The following is a 19,059-nucleotide window of genomic DNA, read 5'->3' as shown; positions in this document are numbered from 1 at the left end:
CTCTCTATTGATCTGTTTCTGTTCATAACCGTAAATCAAGTTTCCAGGCCTCCTGTTTCTTTCCCCCATCTAAATCTTTGATTCCAACAGGAGGTTGGCTTTCCTTATCAGTAAAAACTTCTACCTGAGATGGATATTTTGGAGTGTGCGAGAGTGGCAGATTTGGACACCTGTTGCAGCACTAGTTGGCTCTGGGCCATCCAGAATTAGAACCAGAAAGTCAAAAACAGTCTACTGGGTTCTCATCTCTGCTTCTTTACGAGACTGCTTCATTGTCCCACTTCTTTCTGCAGTCTGGTAGAAGAGAATGTCTAATGTAAAGTCTCTAAGACAGGAGAAGGTGCTAGGCATGTTGGGAAATCAGGAAATGGCCAGGATAAAGAAAGGGTGTCACCTGTTTCAAATAGTGCCTGGCACATATTGGCATGCACCTTTGAATTGATAGACTCCGTCATATGTGCCATGTGTAACTCCTCGGGTTCCTTCACTCAGTGAGGCCTACCCTCAGTTTGGAGAGTAATAGGGACTGACTCCTGCTGCTGCTGGTGAGTAGGGGCAGGAGTAAGAGATCTTTCTAGCCCTGAGCCCTCCACTTCTTTTTATCAAACATACATGAATTGAATGCATGTCCTTGTCCAAAAATCTAGTACGTATTGGTTTAGTTCTGTGCAATACCTATTCAGTACCATGACGGTTTTCATCCCAGTGTCTGAAAATTATAAGTCATTTTTGTTGGGCATAATTAGAACAGGAGGAAGCTTTGTGTTGCAAATGGAAATGGGCTATGAAGAGGTTGATAAAGTAGGAACAAAGGTTTTTGTAGTGAAGCCCTGGATAATCTTTCATGAACCTGTGGTATGTGCTTTGCTAGCCTCTTTCACTTATCATATGCCATCATGGGTCTTTCTGAATCAGGCTATATTATGAGGAAGCATCTGCTTTGGGCATCAGGCTGCTGACTTATTATAATGAAGTTTAGCTATATTTGATCCAGAATGTAATTTTCTTCTTTTCATATGGCTACTATAATTACTCTCTGCTGTACTATATTTAGAAGAACAGAATAGGAATGTCATCCCTTTGGCTGCAGTGCTGGCTCTGTTCTGTTCTCCAGAGAACTTCTGGTGCCTATCTGAGAGAGAGGTTGCCAGTCCTGGGCCTGTTCTGCTGGAGCACAGAGAGTCGTCCAGTGTATTCTGCTCGAAAGCCTTCAGGATTCTCCTTCTTCTATGGAATAAAGTCTGAGTTCCTTTAAGACTCTTCACAATCTGTCCAACATCCCAGCATCATCTCTCACCAGTCCTTTCCCTCACACACTGTACTCCAACCTCACTCATTAAAAGAATTTCTGTTGTGTGCCAGGTTCTGTTCTAGTCGTTGCACCAACAGTAGTGAACAAAACAGGAAAATCCCAGTCTTCATGGTACTTACTTTCTAATGGGAGTCACAGACAACGAACTAGTAAATAAATATAAAATAATACTAATATTTCAAGTACTGAAAATTGCTATGGAGAAAAATCAATTTGGTAATGAGAGCTAGGGAGTACTAGAATAGGGGTAAAGGGATGGCTGACTTGCCATTCTAGATAGGATGATAAGGGCAGACCTTTCTCATAAAGCATCATTAGAGTGGATCTTTGAAAGAAGCGAGAAAGCAAGCTACTCAGATAAGTGGTGAGAGAACATTTCAACAAGTACAATAGTTAGAGATTGGGAATGAGCTTGGCATGTTTAAGGAACAGTAAGGAGGCCAGTGTAGCTGGAGGAAGTGAATGAGTTAGAGGAAACCAGGGCCTTATAGGAGAATCTGAGGACTTCAGCTTTCACTTAGAGTGAGATGGGTGTCATTAGGCATTTTACTAGAGGGATGACATGATCTGACTTATCTTTTAAGAGAATTATTCTGGCTACTGTATGGAAATTAGTTGGTTAGAAGGCAAAAGTGGAAGTAGCAAGCTAGTTAATAGATAGTATTAGTAATCCACATGATCAAGTAAATGAGGCCTAAGAACTGACCGTAAATTTGGCCATGTGGAGATCATTGGTAACTTTGACAAGAGCTGTTTCAGTAGAGTGGTGGGTTGACAACCTGGTTAAAATTGTTTAGGAGGGTTGTTTTTTTTTTTCAAAATGGGAACTATTATAGCACCTTTGTTTATTTTGGGGAATGAGCCATTAAAGAAGGACAAATTGATGCAGGAGAGAGGGGACGATTCCTGGACCTATGTCTTTGAGTAGGAAAGAAGGGATGGGATCCAGTACAAGGTAATTATGCCACACAGGATCTTTCAGGCATTTGCTTCATTCTGTCTTCCATCTGGCTGGAAGGCCCTCAGTTCCCTTCTTCCGTCAGCACTACTACCACTACTCCACCTGCCAAAGCCATGTTCATCCTTCAAAAGCACAACACATTACATATCCTTCATGAGGCCATCCTCAAATTCCTCAGACATAATTGATTTCTTTCCCTTGTGTGTCCATGGCATGTTGTTTGTACTTTTCTTACATCACTTCCGTGGACTGCCTAGTGTCTTAATTAATCTTTCTCCTTGATTAGTGTATCCCTTGAAGGCTTCTGTTCCCTGATTTCTAATGTCATTCAAGTACTATAAGAGACAAATTAGTTAATAGGTATTACTGGCTCTTAGAAGGTACTCAACAAATATTTGTTGAATGAATGTACTGTATGGTTATTGGGAGTTATTCTTTCCCTTGTTTGATGAGGTTGGCTCAGGTTTGGAGGAATGGTGCCAGTCACCACTCCTGAGCTACTGAATGTGTTTACTTTGCATGCAGCTATGGCTTTGCACTAGTAGGTACTCTGTATTTGTCTGAATTCTATTAAAAATATGTTCTTATCTCCTAAGCGACACTGTATGTAACTATGGCTCTCTAAAATGCTTTATAGGTAGTAAAGTTCAGTAAATACTTGTGAGTTGATTAATAACCTTCTCCCTCTGGTCTTACCCTTTCCAAGCTATGATAAACTGGTGCTTATAAGCAAATTCTAACCAGGAATCACCCTCTATCCTACTTTATAAAAATTAACCCTAGAGAATCAGTTTGAGAATCAAATTATCTCTTGAGAATCAATCATTTCTCAAGAATAAGAGAATAAATAACCAGTGCTTTCTCAAGAATAATTCTTAAGAATAAATAAAACAGAACAAATGCTTGCTTGCTTGCTAGATCAGTGCCTTTGGGCTAGAAAATGCTAACTTAGGTGCTGGCTTTAACACACAGAGCTAAAAAGAACATCTAATTTGGGGCCCAGCCTGAGTCAAATCCAGGTTCTACAATTTGGGCAAGTTACTTTATCTCAGTAAACCTCTCTGAAGTTATAATTTTCTTTCCTGAAAATATAGAGATTATTATGCCCACTTAATAGATTTGTTTTGAAGGTCATGGGGTATGTGTGCAAAGTGCCCAGCCCAGCATCTAGAAAATTAGGTACTCAATAAGTGTTAACTGCTGTTACTCCCCTTTCTCATTTTACGCTGGGCTGCTGCTAACCTTTTTTTAGAACTATAGAGAAAGTGGATGGGCTAGCTGCTGTAGCACAGGATATGTGCTTCTCAGAGAGAGGTTTTGAGCAATGGCTTCTTTCCCCTGCCCCTCCGGCCTGTCTACCATGAGCTCCCACTTCTGGGTCATTACCCTTTACCTTATGCTCCTCTTCCCCAGAATGTAGTCAAGGGACCAGAAGCCAGCTTCACCTCTGACTTTCCAACTTCACCTCTACTCCAACTCCCAACTTTCCTCTTGAACTACAACATACGAAGTAATTTTTGTTCTCTAGCTCAAGGTTAGAGACAAAATGAAAATGATGCCACCTGCTGGAAAACTAGATTTTCTTTATTCGGGTTGCAAAAGAGCTTTTACATCAAGATTGAGGTCTAGAAAGCCATCTCCTCAAGTCCTCCTTGCTACCTAGAGTCAACGTTCTAGCTTGCCAGGGTTCTCTAGTGATTTGCTTTTCTCTTTCCTCCTTCTGAGCCTGTATCATTGAGAAAGTGGAAATAATGCCAAACTCTGAGTTAGAAAGTGTGACGTTCTTGTCTTGTCTTTGGTCACTTCTTTGAGTTGCAGTTTTCACCTCTGTAAAATAGCAATAATAATTCCTGACTTCTGACCTTACCAGATTATTATTACAAGATACGAGATGCAGAAAGTTTGATAAACTAAAGTGCTATTTGTTTGTAAGGAAGTATTATTACTTTGCTTTCTCATTTATGTATCCAGGCTGGGCCAGTCTTAGGGGAATTGGTGCCAGACTCTGCATCTGCTTGTATACTTTCCCAGGACTCTGTCCTACCTAAGGGGCAGAGACTGGTGAGGCTGCCAAGCCCATGTAGCCTGTGATTGACTTCCATTATCTTGCAACACCATAAGCCAAACCATGGATTTGCCGACTCTCAACTTCTCCCAGCCATGCTTCCTACAGCTTGATAACTTGGGCCTGGGAAGCTTCCCCTCTCTCTACTCCACTGGAGACTCCAAGAAAGAATTTTGGTTTAATCTTCTCTTAGAACTTTGACTCATCTGCTGTAGATACTTGGCCAGATTGTCAGAACATTCTGGGAGTTCTCTGAAATAAGAGAATAATACAATACTTCTAGCTACCACTGAGTTCCTACCATGTATCAGGCACTATAGTTAGTACTTACCATGTTTAGTCCTCATAGCATCCTTTGAAGTAGGTATTTATTATTTGTAATTTACTGAAAAGAAAACTGAGGTTCAAAAAAGTTAAGTCTTGGGACTTCCCTGGTGGTCCAGTGGTTAAGACTCTGTGCTTCCAATGCAGGGGGCGCCGGTTTGATCCCTGGCTGGACAAGTAAGATCCCACATGCCACCCAGCGCAGGCCAAAAAAGAAAAAAAAAAAGTTATGTCTTTTGTTCTAAATCACATAGTTAGTAAGTGGCAGAGTTGGAATTTGAACTTAATTCTTTTTTTTTTATTTTTTAAATTTATTTTTGGCTGCGTTGGGTCTTTGTTGCTGCATGTGGGCTTTCTCTAGTTGCGGTGAGCGGGGGCTACTCTTCATTGCGGTGCATGGGCTACTCACTGGGGTGGCTTCTCGTTGCAGAGCACAGGCTCTAGGTGCACGGGCTTCAGTAGTTGTGGCGCATGGGCTCAGTAGTTGTGGCTCGTGGGCTCTAGAGCACAGGCTCAATAGTTGCGGCACATGGGCTTAGCTGCTCCGCAGCATGTGGGATCTTCCTGGACCAGGGATCGAACCCATGTCCCCTGCATTGGCAGGCGGATTCTTAACCACTGTGCCACAAGGAAAGTCCCTGAACTTAATTCTATCTTATTCCAAAACTGTTGTTCTGACCACCATATACCGTGAGGCCTCCCATCACTATACAGGAAGAGGGGCCATGTGCAATCAAGGAAAACTCAGGAGATTTCCAGTCATATGATCTACATGCAGATCCCAGCCCTGCCTGTGTGATCTGGGGCGAGTGGTTTTCAACTTCTCCAGCCACAGATACTATCTCTTCACCACCATGTGACACAGGTGCTGTTCTTATCTCCGTTTTACATTTGAGGAGACTAGGCCTCAGTGAGGTGAAATGACTTGCCCAGGGTTACAGAAGAGTAATAGTAAGTGGCAGAGCCAGAACTCATGTCTGGGTCTAACACCTGGTTCTGTGTTTTGTCCACCATTTCTCACAGCCAGCTCCCAAGACCTAGTCTATCAGGCAGACTTACAGTCTCCGGATGCTGGATGGAAGCCTAATGCGAGGAGCAGGAGCCTTGCCCTCTTCTACTCTCACTTTCGCCCCCCATAGTCTCTCCTTCTTAGAAACCTTACCAAGGCAATATACATATTTGCAATTCAATGAAAAGGTTTATTCAGTGCTTACAAACTGCTCCAAGTATCCTACAGAAGCCTGGGGATCAGGGTCTCAGCCTTTGCGTGCGTTTGTGCTGTTAATTTGGTGGCGTAGTGTGGTGGGAAGTGTTGAGAAAGTTCTTTCTGAGCTTTTTTCTTTATCAGTATACTCTTGTAAGGTTGGTTGCGAAACTTAGAGATGGTAAATATTCAAGGGCAGCAGGTGGGGCCTTATTAATTGATGGCGGTTATTTTCCCTGGCAGCAGGGTCTAATAGAAACCAGACTGGGAGTCAGGAGTCCTGAATCCATTACTCTCACATTCTTGGGCATGTGAAGTACTGTCTCTAGTCAGACTAGGTGATCTCTAAGCACTCCTTTCAGCTTTAATATCCTGTGCTTTTTAAAAATGAAAGTAATAGGGAGTTCTCTGGTGGTCCAGTGGTTAGGACTCAACGCTTTCACTGCCACGGCCCGGGTTCAGTCCCTGGTCGGGGAACTAAGATTCCTCAATCCGCGTGGCACGGCTGAAAAAAGAGAAAGAAAGTAATAAATGCTTGTTTAAAAACAAATGAAAAACGACAGCAGAAGACCTCAGCTTCCCTGTATGCAGTTCATTCCTGAGGTAACACTTGTGACTGTTTGTGTCCTTTCCATTGTTTTCTGTGTATTTTAAATATATACAGGTATGTTAAATATACATATTATATTATGATTTAATGTACTAAATATTATAATTTATATATGTAAATATATATAATACATATGGTATGCATGTATATGTGTGTGTGTGTGTGTATAAACATACACACATATATTGTTACATACCCTGGAAGCTAGAATACATACTGCGTTATGACTTGATCCTCTTTTGCTCATTTTGAGCACTTTTTCTTGTTAGTACTTAAAGATATAATTTGTTTTTTTAATTAATGTTTTTTTTAAATTATTTATTTTTGGCTGTGTTGTGTCCCCGTTGCTGCGTGCGGGCTTTCTCCAGCTGCGGCTCGTGGGCTGTAGGCACGCGGGTTTCAGTAGTTGTGGCGCACAGGCTTCGTTGCTCCGCGGCATGTGGGATCTTCCCGGACCAGGGCTTGAACCCGTGTCCCCTGCATTGGCAGGCGGATTCCCAACCACTGGCGCCCCCAGGGAAGCCCTAATTAATGTTTTTTAATCTATTAAGTTATCCCCTAATGATTACAGGCCATGATTTTTTAAAGCAAATATATACATACAATGTTGAGTTTTTATTTTATTCATTTTTTTTTTTTAGGAAAAGAAGAAAAAGAAACATAGAGACAGGAAGTCATCTGACTCTGACAGCTCAGACTCTGAGAGTGATACAGGCAAGAGGGCAAGGCACACGTCAAAAGACAGCAAGGCAGCAAAGAAGAAGAAAAAGAAGAAGAAGCACAAGAAGAAGCACAAGGAGTGAGAGTGGAAAGAGTGGAGGGGGTGGTGGAGAGAAGGAACCAGGAGCCTTGTGCCTTGAAGTGCTGGCTCCTGGAAAGACTCAGTAGTGAGAATATGGCCTTCCACCCCATTGACTTCTCTCCCATGGGAGATGGCTTCCCCTCCTGCCACAGGCAGGTTTGGGAGATATCAAAAGTATCTGCCTGAATGAGTTGTTTTCTTATCACTCCAGTCCCTTTGCAAGTGACCCCTGCAGCTGACCCATTCATTCACCCAACTTCCTTCATTCAGCAGAAGGTCCTATTACCCTCTTCCAGCTGCCACTGCCAGAGCCAGAGTCCAGGCTAGAGCCACAGGTACTGCTGTGGAGGTGAGTCTGGCTGTAGTTGGAGAACAGAGTGATTGGCCCCTCCCTGTTGGCCTTCCTTGGGCTGATTGGTGGGTGATCTCTGCTGCATCCAACACAGGGGCAGAGGGAGACTGGCAGTACTAGGGAGAACATGGTAAGAAGTGGTGCTCACTTTTTCCATTCCCCCTAACATGATTCTACTATGTTAGAATGACAGCCAGTGGTCACCACTGGCCAGAAAACCATTGTTTGCAGTGACTGAGCTTGTGTGTGACGTTCCGCCCGATCACTGAACCAGACAGCTCAAGCCAAGATCATTGCTTTACTTTTATTTACTACAATGTGAATCAGTTGGTTCCATTTCAGGTCTCTGCTTAAATTCCTGGCCCTAAATGGAAGTATGCTTGGTTTTAAACTTACTGAGAGTCCTTATTGGTATAATCCCTCTTCCTGTAACTTACAGACTTAAAAGTCACTGAGGCTGCATTAGGTGACAGAAAAACATTTAACATGTTACCTTAGACCTTAGAGAGTGGCCCAGCTAAGGTACAGTGCCAGAGGCACTAGCAAGTCACAGCCTTCTTAGATCACTTATAAGCCCTCACTTCTGTAATGATCAGATGACCTCTCCCCCAGGGCTGATTAGAGAACCAGTAAGAATTTGAACCATGAGTAATGGCCTAGCACATAGGCAGATGCTCAGCAGTCATCTTCGTCAGTGGGCATTTTCTCCCACCACCACTGGCACAAGCCTGGATCCTGTGTCCTAAGCCTGTGTTCTGGAAAGAGAGAGACCACAGCATTCCACAGAGAAGAGCAACTGTCCAGACCCAAAGGCATTCAGTGCAGGATGGACCTGAGGTGACAGTTCAGAAGCCCCACCACTGAGTGATTATTCCAGGTTGGACTAGCTCATTTGGCCATAGGGAGGGGGCAGTGTAAAGGGAAGTTGTAGGTACAGCTGTTTTATTTTTTGTACGTGTAAGGTGATCAGCTATCACTGTCCCTGAGACTGTCCATTGCAGTCTCTCATCCAGTGCTTCTTCCTGAGTGGCAGTCGTTTATGCCTACTCTCTGACACACACAGAAACTGAGACTCCCAGAATCATGTCACCAAAAGCAAAAAGGCAACTGGGTGGCCTAGGTGCTGCTTTATTGACCTCAGAGCACCCTTTGGGTGCAGTTAAAAAAACAAACATACACAATGAGAACAGAACTGGATCCAGGCTGGTGCCACCTGACCCCAGGAGAATTTCCCCAATCAAGGTGGATTTATACAAAATGCCGAAGGAAAAAAATGAGTCAATCTGGTGCTGAGTCCAGGAGTAGCCAACTGGCAGAGGAGGAGTTGTTGAGGGAGTGGGCAGGTCATGCCCCTTTCTCGTAAGTGCGAGTGCAAACTGCATTGCAGTGGGTGAGTGTCTGGAAGAAAAGAGAGTCACGTTAGGGCAGGGGTGTAGACACAGAAGGTATTGGGAATACTCTCCACTCTGATGGGGAGAGCCCTCTACCTTCATGCTAAAAATTTTCATTTACTGCCTACCTACTACGTGCCAGGTACTTTACATGTATTTTTTCCTAATGCTTACACCAAGTCTTTTTTTTTTTTTTGGCCATGTCATGTGGTTTGCGGGATCTTAGTTCCCCAACCAGGGATTGAACCCGGGCCACAGCAGTGAAAGCACCAAGTCCTAACCACTGGACCACCAGGAAGTTCCCCTAAGTCTTTAAGTTAGGCATTGTAATTCCTCTTGTAGAGATTTGGGGAAATGAGCTTTCAGGGAGGAAGTAACTTGGTCAAGATCCCAGAGTGTTTCTCTTTCCCTTGTACCACTCCTCTCCCTTCATCTTTAGTGCCTAAGATGGTGCCTGGCACATAGGAGACAAACAGGTGAATAAAAATGTCCAGAGGCTCTTGGGAAAGGACTTTACTAGGCCACCAACTCTCCATTCTTTCCCTAACTTAGGGTAGTGCCCGGGCCAGAGGCCTGAACCGCCAGCATCCTGCCTGGCATCATAGAGCCAGGCCCATGGTTTCACCATAGCTTAACTGCCCAGTGAGTATTTGGTGCTGTATATCACATTCCCACCAGAGCTAGGTAACTCATTATTAACTCTGCAGGGTCCCCTGCCCCGTGTAAGTGCAAGAATGCAGTGACCAGGTTACACTGACCCAAGAAGGTCTGCAGTGAAGATGCTGAGGCGAAAACCTGAGGCCCTACAGAATGAGGCGGCAGAGATCACGGGTGGCTGCTGTCTCCACCCCTGGGGGTGTTCAGTCAAGGCTACATTCTTCAAGTGAAGTCCCCAAGTTTGTCCCTAAACAGACAGATCTATCTGCCCGCTTGTTTGTCATTTCCAACCCAGGCCTTAGGTACTTGTAGTAGGCCAGGCATGGAAAGCTCTGAGAGGAGGTGAGCCTGGAATGAAGTAGAAATGACTGTGCTGTTAGTTGGGGCCCCACCGATCACCAGCCTGTCCCTGCCCAAAGGCTTGGGAGATGGGAGCCTCTCCTATGGACCTGGAATCAGATTTGGCCAAGCTTTCTACCTCTCCCTGGGGCAAGGCAATGCGGCAATGCAGAGAATGAAACTAAGACCATGGAGTGCGCCTACTGTAGTGGTCCCACACCAGTGATGCTCTGTGCTCTGCATCCACTGTCTCCTTCAGACTTCCCAGCAGCCCTACAAGGTTAGTGTTATTAACACCCACTTTACAGTTGGGCTTGGAGAAGGTGACTTGTCCAAAGTCATGCACCCTATAAGCTGAGATTTAAACCAAGTCCAAAGCCACTACATAGAAAATTCCTACCTAATACCACCCAGGCCTGCCTCCACCCTCCATTGTTCCAGCTTCCATTGGTCCCACTGATGACCTTGGCTTTTCACAATAGGCTTGGCTGAAGGGGCAGTAGAAACGAATTGGGTGAGGCCCCAGAGTTATCCATCTTACCAGGATGAGTTTCCCAGCAACTACTTCCCGCACAAGTGTTGTCTCTTGTCCGTTCCACTTCTGCACGTGGACGAGTTTGCCTCCATCCAGCGTCACAATGGACTGTGGAAAGAGGGTAGAGGCCTGAGCTGAGATCTGAGCTAGGACTGAGGGGCAAGAAGGGGTCTGGTCACTGGGGCCACAAAGGACCCAGCCTCTATCCCTATTGACAATGCTAGGATCAGAGATCAGGCAGCCCACCTCCAACCTAGCCCCATAGGATGTCTAGTTCACCACTGCTGCTTGGCCGGGGGAGGGGCCTTCAGCTGTTGGGCGAGTAGGGAGAGGCAGATAGCACAGTGGAGAGGAACAGCCTGGCTCTGAGAAGCGCCACCAGCCTTCAGGATGGGCACTTATCCCGTACTCTAGGTGATGCCCACAGCCCAGTCTCACTAAGACACAGAGTGGGGGGACCAGCCCAATGCCTGTGAAAGACTGGTGAGGAGGAGTAACCCTGAGACTCTCCGGCCAAGTGGTGATCACACGTAATGTCTAAAAGACCCTTGGGGGCGGGAGGTATTGGAAAATTGGACCCTGCCCTGTATTCCTACTCCTCTTGGTCCATATCAAGTGACCCCCTTCAGGTGACGAGTGGGCAGCAACTGCCAGGTCCTGGGACTGCGGGCCCTTGGAGTGTTCCACAGCCCTGGTCAAATGTCCACTTAATCTTATGGGTGCTGCCAGCCTGCATCAGCTGGCTCTCAGTTGGCAACTCTCCCAGGTCTCTCTTCTCTAGAAATTTGGGGGCTCTAAGCCAGGCTAGGGTACCCTGACTGACCAGGGTTCAGTAGAAGAGTCTGCAAAGGCTGTGTGTATGTGCTTTGGGGCCAGTGGGTCGGTGGGTGTGCACCCTTACCACCACCTTCCTCCTCATTCTCATTCCTCTAGCTTTTTGTCCATTCAGAGCAGGTTATGTTTAGCCCAGGCATCCCAGAGAACTACTGTTGTGTTTAACTGGGGTTCTTGCCCTTCAAGAAGGTAGGCTAGTTCAAGGAGGTAAAGGCATGTGGTAGGGCAGGCACCTCTCTCCAAGGTAGGCTGCCATCTTTGGGTACCATCCCATCTCTGCTGCCAGCTTCCTGTATGATCCTGGGCTGGGCTCCAGCTTCCTCCACAGGGAGGAAATTAGACCCTCTCCTCTCCTTGGGAGCAGCTGTGAGGAAGAAGAAACAGCTGAGGAGCTGAATGGAAAGGTCTGGTGGAAAGGTACTGCTATAGGTACACCCTGTTGAGAGCAAAACCCCTTAGTTCTCTCTTCCATGCCTGGCTCAGTGGCTGGAAGGCCTGAGGCAAGCTGCCAAGACAGCCACCACCGGGTGACAAGTCCTAAGACTGGGGGCAGATGTACTCTCCCTCCCCAGGAGGAGAGGGGCTAAGGCTTGGTGAGAAGACACTATAAACACATGAAAGACAATGCTCTATCCAGAATATAGTTTTTCCTGCCTGTAGGCTGGCAGCATTGGAAATGGTTTCTCAGGGTCACTGGCCAAGCCCTGGAAGTGGAGGCTGGAGAAGAGGAAGCATCTGAGTAGGTCTCAACCTCTTGTCCCCAGCTGTCTCCTTGGCTCCTGAAGGCCAGGATGACCTTTCAGTGGAGGACCTTGACTTCTGGGCATTGTTCCTAAAGCACCCGAGGTCACAGCCATGTCCACATAAGCCCCCATCTATGGAAGGGGAAAGAAAGCCAGAGCTGTTGCATGCCATACACAAGGTCACCCAGCTGGAGCTGGCGTAGACAGTGAGGTCAGACTATCCAGGCTCTGTGCTGCCCACTCCCAGAGGCAACAGGTAGATGCTTCCCAAGATGGGACGGAGAACAAGATAGGACTAGCATGCATTTAGCACTTGGGACATCCCAGCACTGCACAGGCGTTATGGACCTCATTTGCCACTTCAATCCCCCATGATAGCCTACCCCTCAACGTGCAATAATAGGGCGCCACCGTAATCCCCTTCAGGGCCTTCCATTCCCCATGGACCCTTCCTTGACTCACCTTGACCTTCCTGTCATCTGCTGTTGTCTCATCGAACTCCACTCCCAGCTTGAAGCTGACCTCCGTGTTCTTAAAGGTGCTTTGTGTTTTTATGGTGATTGTGTCCCCGTTCACTTCGATGACTGTGGTAGGCTTGGTCACGTTGGCCACCTGCCTGGTAGCAAAACCCACACCTGAGGGCAGAGGGAAGGGTATGAGTATGAGCTAGAGCGAGAGGCAGGGTACAAGGAGCTCAGTGACCAACTCTTAGGCCTGGATGTGGGGAAGGGGGAAAAGAAGGGTGAGAACTTTCAAAGACTTTGCATGGCTGTTAATTCAGTCTTCCCGTTAGCTCTGTGTGGTGAAGAGACATTACTGATCCCATTAGACAGATGAGAAACTTAATGGACAGGCATGTCTCACAGCAAGTCAGTGGCAGAGCTGAGATTAGAATAAGCTACTATTAAGTGCTTTCTGTGTGGTAAAAACTACACGTGTAATCTCATTCAGTCCTTCCAGTCTCCCCGAAGGACTGACGCTATTATCTCTATTTTACAGATGCAAAAACTGAGAATGAGTTGAAGCCCAGGGTCACAAATCTGGAATTCAAATCCAGAATGTTCAACTGCAGAGCTCACTGTACTGCTCATCTATAAAGGCTGGAGCGCAAGGCTCCCTTCCAGGGCACCTGAGCAGCTTTCAAGGCACAGGCTGAGGGAGAAAGAAGTAAATGTGGACTTTGCCTTCCAGAGCCTATGGACAAGAATTTTCCACCTTTGAAAGTTTTTACCCTGAGATGCACTGGTGCTCTTGTCCCCCACGTATGGTAACAAAGACATTTTCCAAGCCTCTTAACCATGATCTAGGAGGAGGCAAAAGGGAGTGTTTGTCTCAGTGTGCAGATTTAGGAGAGGCCTAAAGTGGTGGCAGTCAGGACTCCAATCCAGGTCTCCTGGTCTAAGGCTCTGTGGGAACTCCCCTCCTGGCCCAAGCATGGCTTCCCTGAGTGCTGCAAGAGAGTGTGGAACAAAGAGCCCTGCAGGTTGTGGCTTTCCTGAGATCTGTCCTTTTGCCTCCAACCTCCCCCTCTGCTCCGAGCAGCCTCTGCTGAGCTGTCCTCCAAGGGCAGAGGCTGTGGTGAGGTGGTGGGTGGAAAGTCTCCAGATGTGCCTGGCTACATGGGTTGTTTTACTTAATGTTTATTACAGCCCTGAATGGTGGATTTTATTATCCCCAATTTACAAATAAGGTTTGGAGAGTGAAGTGACTTTTGCCCAAAGTCAAAGGGTTAAGTGGTTGACCTAGATTTGAATTTAGGCTCTAAAACTGTTCACTTTTCCTCCTGGGCCATCCTGCTTCCCGGCATGTACTTCATCTGTGGTCTACGGCCACCAAGTGTGCCTGAGATCACTGGTACTAAATAGGCTGGGCCTCTTTGTCCTCTGAGAACTCTTGGTTTAAAACAAGAGGGGCACAGGCAGCTGTGCTGCTGCTGGCCCACCCTGCCTGGCTACTGAGGGACTTGGCCTTGCCCCCTGTTATCAGAGTGAGTCAGGTCAGTCCCACGCCCCAGCACAGAGCAGGGCCTTGTCACTGCACAAGGAGCTCTGTTTACTTAGGACCTACCCAGAGGTGTGGAGCGTTTGAGGAAGGAAGGCATTGTGTAGTGGGTGAGAGACTCAGCTAAGAGAAAGTTACAGAATTTGGAGTCTTGCGAAGAGATGGGTTCTACTTAGAAACGAAGCTGAAGCTATTTACTGAGAGCTAAGGAAGGTCTTTTCTCCCCCATGGGTATCTCATTTTTTCCATCTAAGGAAGGTCTTTTCTCCCCCATGGGTATCTCATTTTTTCCATCTGTACAACAGCAGGCTAGCTGGATTCTCAGCCCCCTAACCCAGGTTGGGGCAAAATAAGGGAGCAAGGGTGGTACGGATGGTATGACTCACTTCAGGGACCCAGGTCTTCAGTTCTAATGTCTGCTGGGAGACACTTGGGAGAGGAACTAGCTATGGGCATTCCACCTTCCCCAACAGCTGCCCAGGGTCCCCTACTTCTCCAAGAATTACTACCTTCCTGGAATCATTGGGCATAATGCTCAGCATAGAGTAGGGGCAGTTGAGCACTTTGGCCTTAAAAGCCAACAGTTGTGGTCCTTATTTCAGGTGGGAGATGCCTGGAGTGGACCCCCCACCCCTTCTTTGGGTTATCCAGCCCCCCTTCCCTGGAAGGAAGGCATGGAACCTAGCTCAGTCATGAACAACATTCCAGTTTTCCCTATCCTAGCCTGGGGGACCAGGATAATCTCATAGCTGGAGATTCCAGAGAAAGGATATCACCCTCTTTGCCTAGCCCATATTAGAAGGGGAAGGGCTGAGGTCAACGCTTAGTTAAGCAGTTCTTACCACTCCCACCCCTGGGGTCCATAATGGGAACTTCTCTGGGTTGCCGATCTAGAAATCTAGGCTTTCATAACAGCTCTGCTGTGGAATTGATTTGACAAGTTTCTACTCTCTCTGGGTCTTGGCTTCTTCAACTGTTGAACCAAGGCACAGAGACCTCCGAAGTCCTCCTCTGCAAGATTCTTTGAATCTTCATTCTCCCCCATCCCAGCACCACAGCCTCCTAGACCAAAGACCCTCCCTGGCTTTACCAGGTCTTGGCTTTGCTCCAGGCCCCTTTGCTGTACCCCTCCACCAGACACCTCCCCAGTGAGCAGTTATCCTTGGGTTGCAGCTGGTGATGGGGCCTCTTGCCCTACCCTACCACTAGGCTGGTTAGTGAGAAAGAGGGCACCCTGCAGCGACAATCCTTTACCCTAACTAACCCAACGTAGAGGGTGAGGGGTTGTTGCTAACTGTGCAGGCTCCTGTCTCAGCTCCTCATATCCTGTTCAGGGCTGTTCCCCCTTCCATCTTCTTCCTCCTGGGGATCCCCTACTTTAAGCCATAGGACACTTCCCATCAATCTGCCCCCTTTCACTGTTCAGGCTCCAGTTCTTAGACCACCCATGCTCCTCTTCTTTTCCTCCCTCCCCTCCCGTTTTATCCAAACCCGCCCTCTACCTTCAGATCAGAAGCCTTTCTTCCCCGAAAGCGCCTCCCTGCCCCCACATCGACCGACACAGCTGCCTCCTTGAGCCTCCTTGCCTGGGAATCCCTCTTGCCAAGTTCAGAACATGAAAGCCCCCTCCCCGGAATTCCCTGGCGGTCCAGTGGTTAGGACTCTGCGCTTCCACTGAAGGCGGCAGGGGCTCCATCCCTGGTCGGGGAACCAAGATCCCGCGTGCCGCGTGGCGAGCGCGGAACTGGAAGAAACCCCTCCCAACAGGCCTCGCATGCCCTAGCGCAGGCTGCCACCTTCTCCGCATCCCCGGGTTCCCCAACTTTTACCAGGAGGAATGCAGCAGGCGTGCAGGGTAGGTAGCCACAGCTGGAGCGCTGCTCCGACCCGGCACGCGGCCAGCCCATCCCCAGCCCAGCATCCCGAGCCGCCCTCACCGATTGACTTCATGTAGTCATCGAAATTCTTGCTGTCCACTAACTTCCAGGTGCCCACGAAGGCGTCCACCATGGTGAGGCTGGGCTAGGCTGAGAAAGAGACGATAGAGCACGCGTGCAACGATTCCGCGACCTGCGGCTCCCAGCCCGCGCTGCAGCTTTAAAAGGCCCTTGCATCACGTGACGGGGCGTGGCCCACACCCAGCTCCCGAAATAGGAAGCCCCAGGCAGGCACTAGCTAGCCTGGGGCTGGCCGCCCATCCTCCAACCCGCCGGGGGAAGGGGGAAGGGGCACCCGGTGGCGCCCGGCTCGCCTACGTCAGCGCGGGTCCCGGGGGTCCGAGTCCCTGCCCCGGGCTGGTAGGACCTACTCCCTTCCCTGGCCTCAAGGCGCTCTTCAGAATCTAAAAAGAAAACAGTTCGGGGCACGGTGCCCGTGAGCTGGGGCGCACGCCAGGGACATCTTCCCTCCCCTGGTCCCTCCCCGAGCTTGAGGTCAGAACAGAGATGAGAGTCTAGAGGAGAAAGGAAACTTTTGGGCTGATGCCCACGCCGGGAAAGCTCTGGCCGACTCTTCGCGGCGCAAGCATCTCGGTCTTCATTTTACAGGTGACGTGTCCAGGGCTCAGAGGGGGAGTGACAAGGTCGCAGGAAATAAGGAGTGAGTTGGAGTCCAGATGGCGAGCCTGGTCTAGCCGGCCCCAGACCCTGCGCTCTGCCGCCACTCCCCACTGCCCGGTGGAGGGGAGAGTCACCGCGGGCAGCGAGTGCCCTCCGCCTGCTCCGGGCAAAAGCGTGACCCTTCCCGTCGCGCCGCGCCTGCTCCTCACGTGCTCGCCCCTGCCTACGGAATGTCTCCCGCGCTAGCCTTTCCCTCCTGCGGTCCAACTACCCCTCCACCGTGCCAGTGCGCCAGGCTTTTCCGACCTCTACGCACAGCTCCGAGCGTTTGCTCCGGTCGGCCGTTCCCTCCTCACCCGCCTTCAGAAATTCTGTCCTTCCAGCCAGCTCTTCAAGGCTCAAGGACAGCTCCTCGTTCTGCCTGACTGCTGCGGCCCCCACCTGCTGCCCTTCTCTGACCTCTGCACACTGGCAGGCAACCGGCACTTTCAGAGACCGGCAGTCACCTACCTTGTTTGACACTACAGTTTCCAAAGCACTTTTAATAACAATCAGATCCACCTTGTATTGCTGTTTATTTCATGCTGAGGGCTTTCAGTGCATTGTCTTATTGAACTTTTAAAACAAAGTCCCTGAAGCAGGTGTTATTATTATCCTTTTTACAGATGAGCATAGTTGAAGCTTAGAGGAACCCATTCATTTCTTAATCCAGCAGTTATTAAAGCACTTACTTTGTGCCAGGCCCTGGGCTAGGCTCTGGAAAGACAGCCACGAACAAGACACACGCTCATGAAGGAAGACACAAAACATAATGGAGTGGTGCCCAGCTGAACTCGGGCCCGCAGAGGTCCTCACAGAGGGGCCCAGAAGGGGCCCGCCAGCTCTGCCACACATGTATCAATACAGAGTGGTGGGCTGCCTCCCTGTACCTCTGTTTCTCCATGTGGAAGTAGAGAACATCTGCTCCCTTCCCCTAACTTTCTGGGAAGAAGGCCAGGGAGGAAGAGCCCTCTCTCTCCCAAGGTCTTGGTTCTTTTGGACAGGTCCACTTGCCAGAAGACCAAGGGGGCTTATTTCTGCCAAAGCTGCAGGACAGGCCTCAGGGCTGGGCACAGAGCCCTAGTGACCTCACTGCCGGAGCAGGTACAGGGGGAGGAGGGGGATGGGATAGTTTCTAACTCAAGGGCACAACCTTTAGACACAGGGCCTCCTCCTCTCTCAAACACTGAGTGGCTGGAGAGCCAGGGACCAGAGCTCTCTCCCTACATGGTCTTTATAAAGCAGTGCTGGAGAGCTGGGGCTGGGCTAACAGCTGCTGGCAGATAGATGTGGGTTCCAGTTCCGATTCCAGTGGGTACTAGCCGTGGCTGTGGGCAGCTCACTTAAACCACTCTGAGTCTCAGTTTCATCTCGAAAACGGAGGAAATGACAATATTTACCATATAGAGGTGTTGGGAGATCAAATGAGATAATGCATTTAAAATGCTGTACAGTGGTTAAGAATCCGCCTGCCAATGCAGGGGACACAATGTTCGAGCCCTGGTCCAGGAAGATCCCACGTGCCGCGGGGCAACTAAGCCTGTGCGCCACAACTGCTGAGCCTGCGCTCTAGAGCCTGCAAGCCACAACTACTGAGTCCGCATGCTATAACTATTGAAGCCCCTGCACCTAGAGCCTGTGCTCCGCAACAAGAGAAGCCACCGCAATGAGAAGCCTCACACCGCGACAAAGAGAGTAGCCCCTGCTCGCCGCAACTAGAGAAAGCCCGCGCGCAGCAATGAAGACCCAATGCAGCCAAACATAAATAAATTAAAAAAAAATTTTTTTTTTAATGCTGGGCAAGGTAGATTGAATAAATGTTTGCTTGCTGCTGCTGCTGTTATTATCTCCATGGATAGTGCAGGGCTCCTAAGACCTGGTATCAGCTCTGCCCCTCACCTGCTGGGCCACCCAAGGCAGATTGCTTTGCTTCTCTAATCAGCTTTATTTCTAAGACAGGATTAGAAACTGCTGTGGCTGTGAGGAAGGGGTACAGGGATCTTCAGGGCGGGCTGAGGGGGACGCTGCCAGAAAGTGCTTTTGCTTCCTCTCTTGGGCCCTGCCTAAGTTGAGCAGCATGGTGCTTTGAGGAACTCTAGACAAACCCCAGACCCACTATTCTCACTGCCCTAACCCCATCTCCCCACCGCGCTCAGACCTGGCTCATCAAAGTTGACGCCTAGCCTCACCCTATCTCCTTTCCATGTGACTTTTATCCTTATCCCTTCTAGGTATTTGCAGCCTTTTCCTCATCCCTCTGATTACCTGCACCCTCCCTGCCCTTTTGTGCTCACTACATTTGGGAAAGAGGGGCAAGAGGAAGGAATGTGAG

The 19,059-nt window shown here is 48.6% G+C and overlaps 2 protein-coding genes across 5 annotated transcripts in view; one reads left to right on the top strand and one right to left on the bottom strand.

Moving 5' to 3' along the window:
* Positions 1 to 12,683, top strand: part of ZCCHC17 (zinc finger CCHC-type containing 17) — a 60,297-nt gene extending 47,614 nt beyond the window's left edge. For all 3 annotated transcript variants that reach the window (XM_060140773.1, XM_060140772.1, XM_060140771.1), the window contains one exon: positions 7,118 to 12,683. In XM_060140773.1, the coding sequence (XP_059996756.1) occupies positions 7,118 to 7,279 (162 nt within the window). In that variant the 3' untranslated portion in view covers positions 7,280 to 12,683. The remainder of the gene's footprint in view (positions 1 to 7,117) is intronic.
* FABP3 (fatty acid binding protein 3) lies at positions 8,712 to 16,409 on the bottom strand. 2 transcript variants are annotated; one of them, XM_060140774.1, is made up of 4 exons: positions 16,068 to 16,224; positions 12,592 to 12,764; positions 10,559 to 10,660; positions 8,712 to 9,028 (listed from the first exon to the last, which is right to left on the bottom strand). In XM_060140774.1, exons 1-4 carry the CDS (start codon positions 16,138 to 16,140, stop codon positions 8,975 to 8,977), a joined length of 402 nt encoding a protein of 133 aa, XP_059996757.1. In that variant the 5' UTR covers positions 16,141 to 16,224; the 3' UTR covers positions 8,712 to 8,974. The 2 variants fall into 2 exon arrangements, with proteins under 2 accessions (XP_059996757.1, XP_059996758.1); XM_060140775.1 differs by lacking the exon at positions 8,712 to 9,028 and adding an exon at positions 11,620 to 11,750 and having other exon boundaries at positions 10,597 to 10,660; positions 16,068 to 16,409.
* Positions 16,410 to 19,059: the final 2,650 nt, after the last annotated feature.

This window comes from Lagenorhynchus albirostris, chromosome 2 (genome assembly GCF_949774975.1).
Source record: "Lagenorhynchus albirostris chromosome 2, mLagAlb1.1, whole genome shotgun sequence".
NCBI lineage: Eukaryota > Metazoa > Chordata > Mammalia > Artiodactyla > Delphinidae > Lagenorhynchus > Lagenorhynchus albirostris.
Note: the sequence above shows the minus strand (reverse complement) of the source record. Positions and strands in the feature narration are given on the sequence as shown.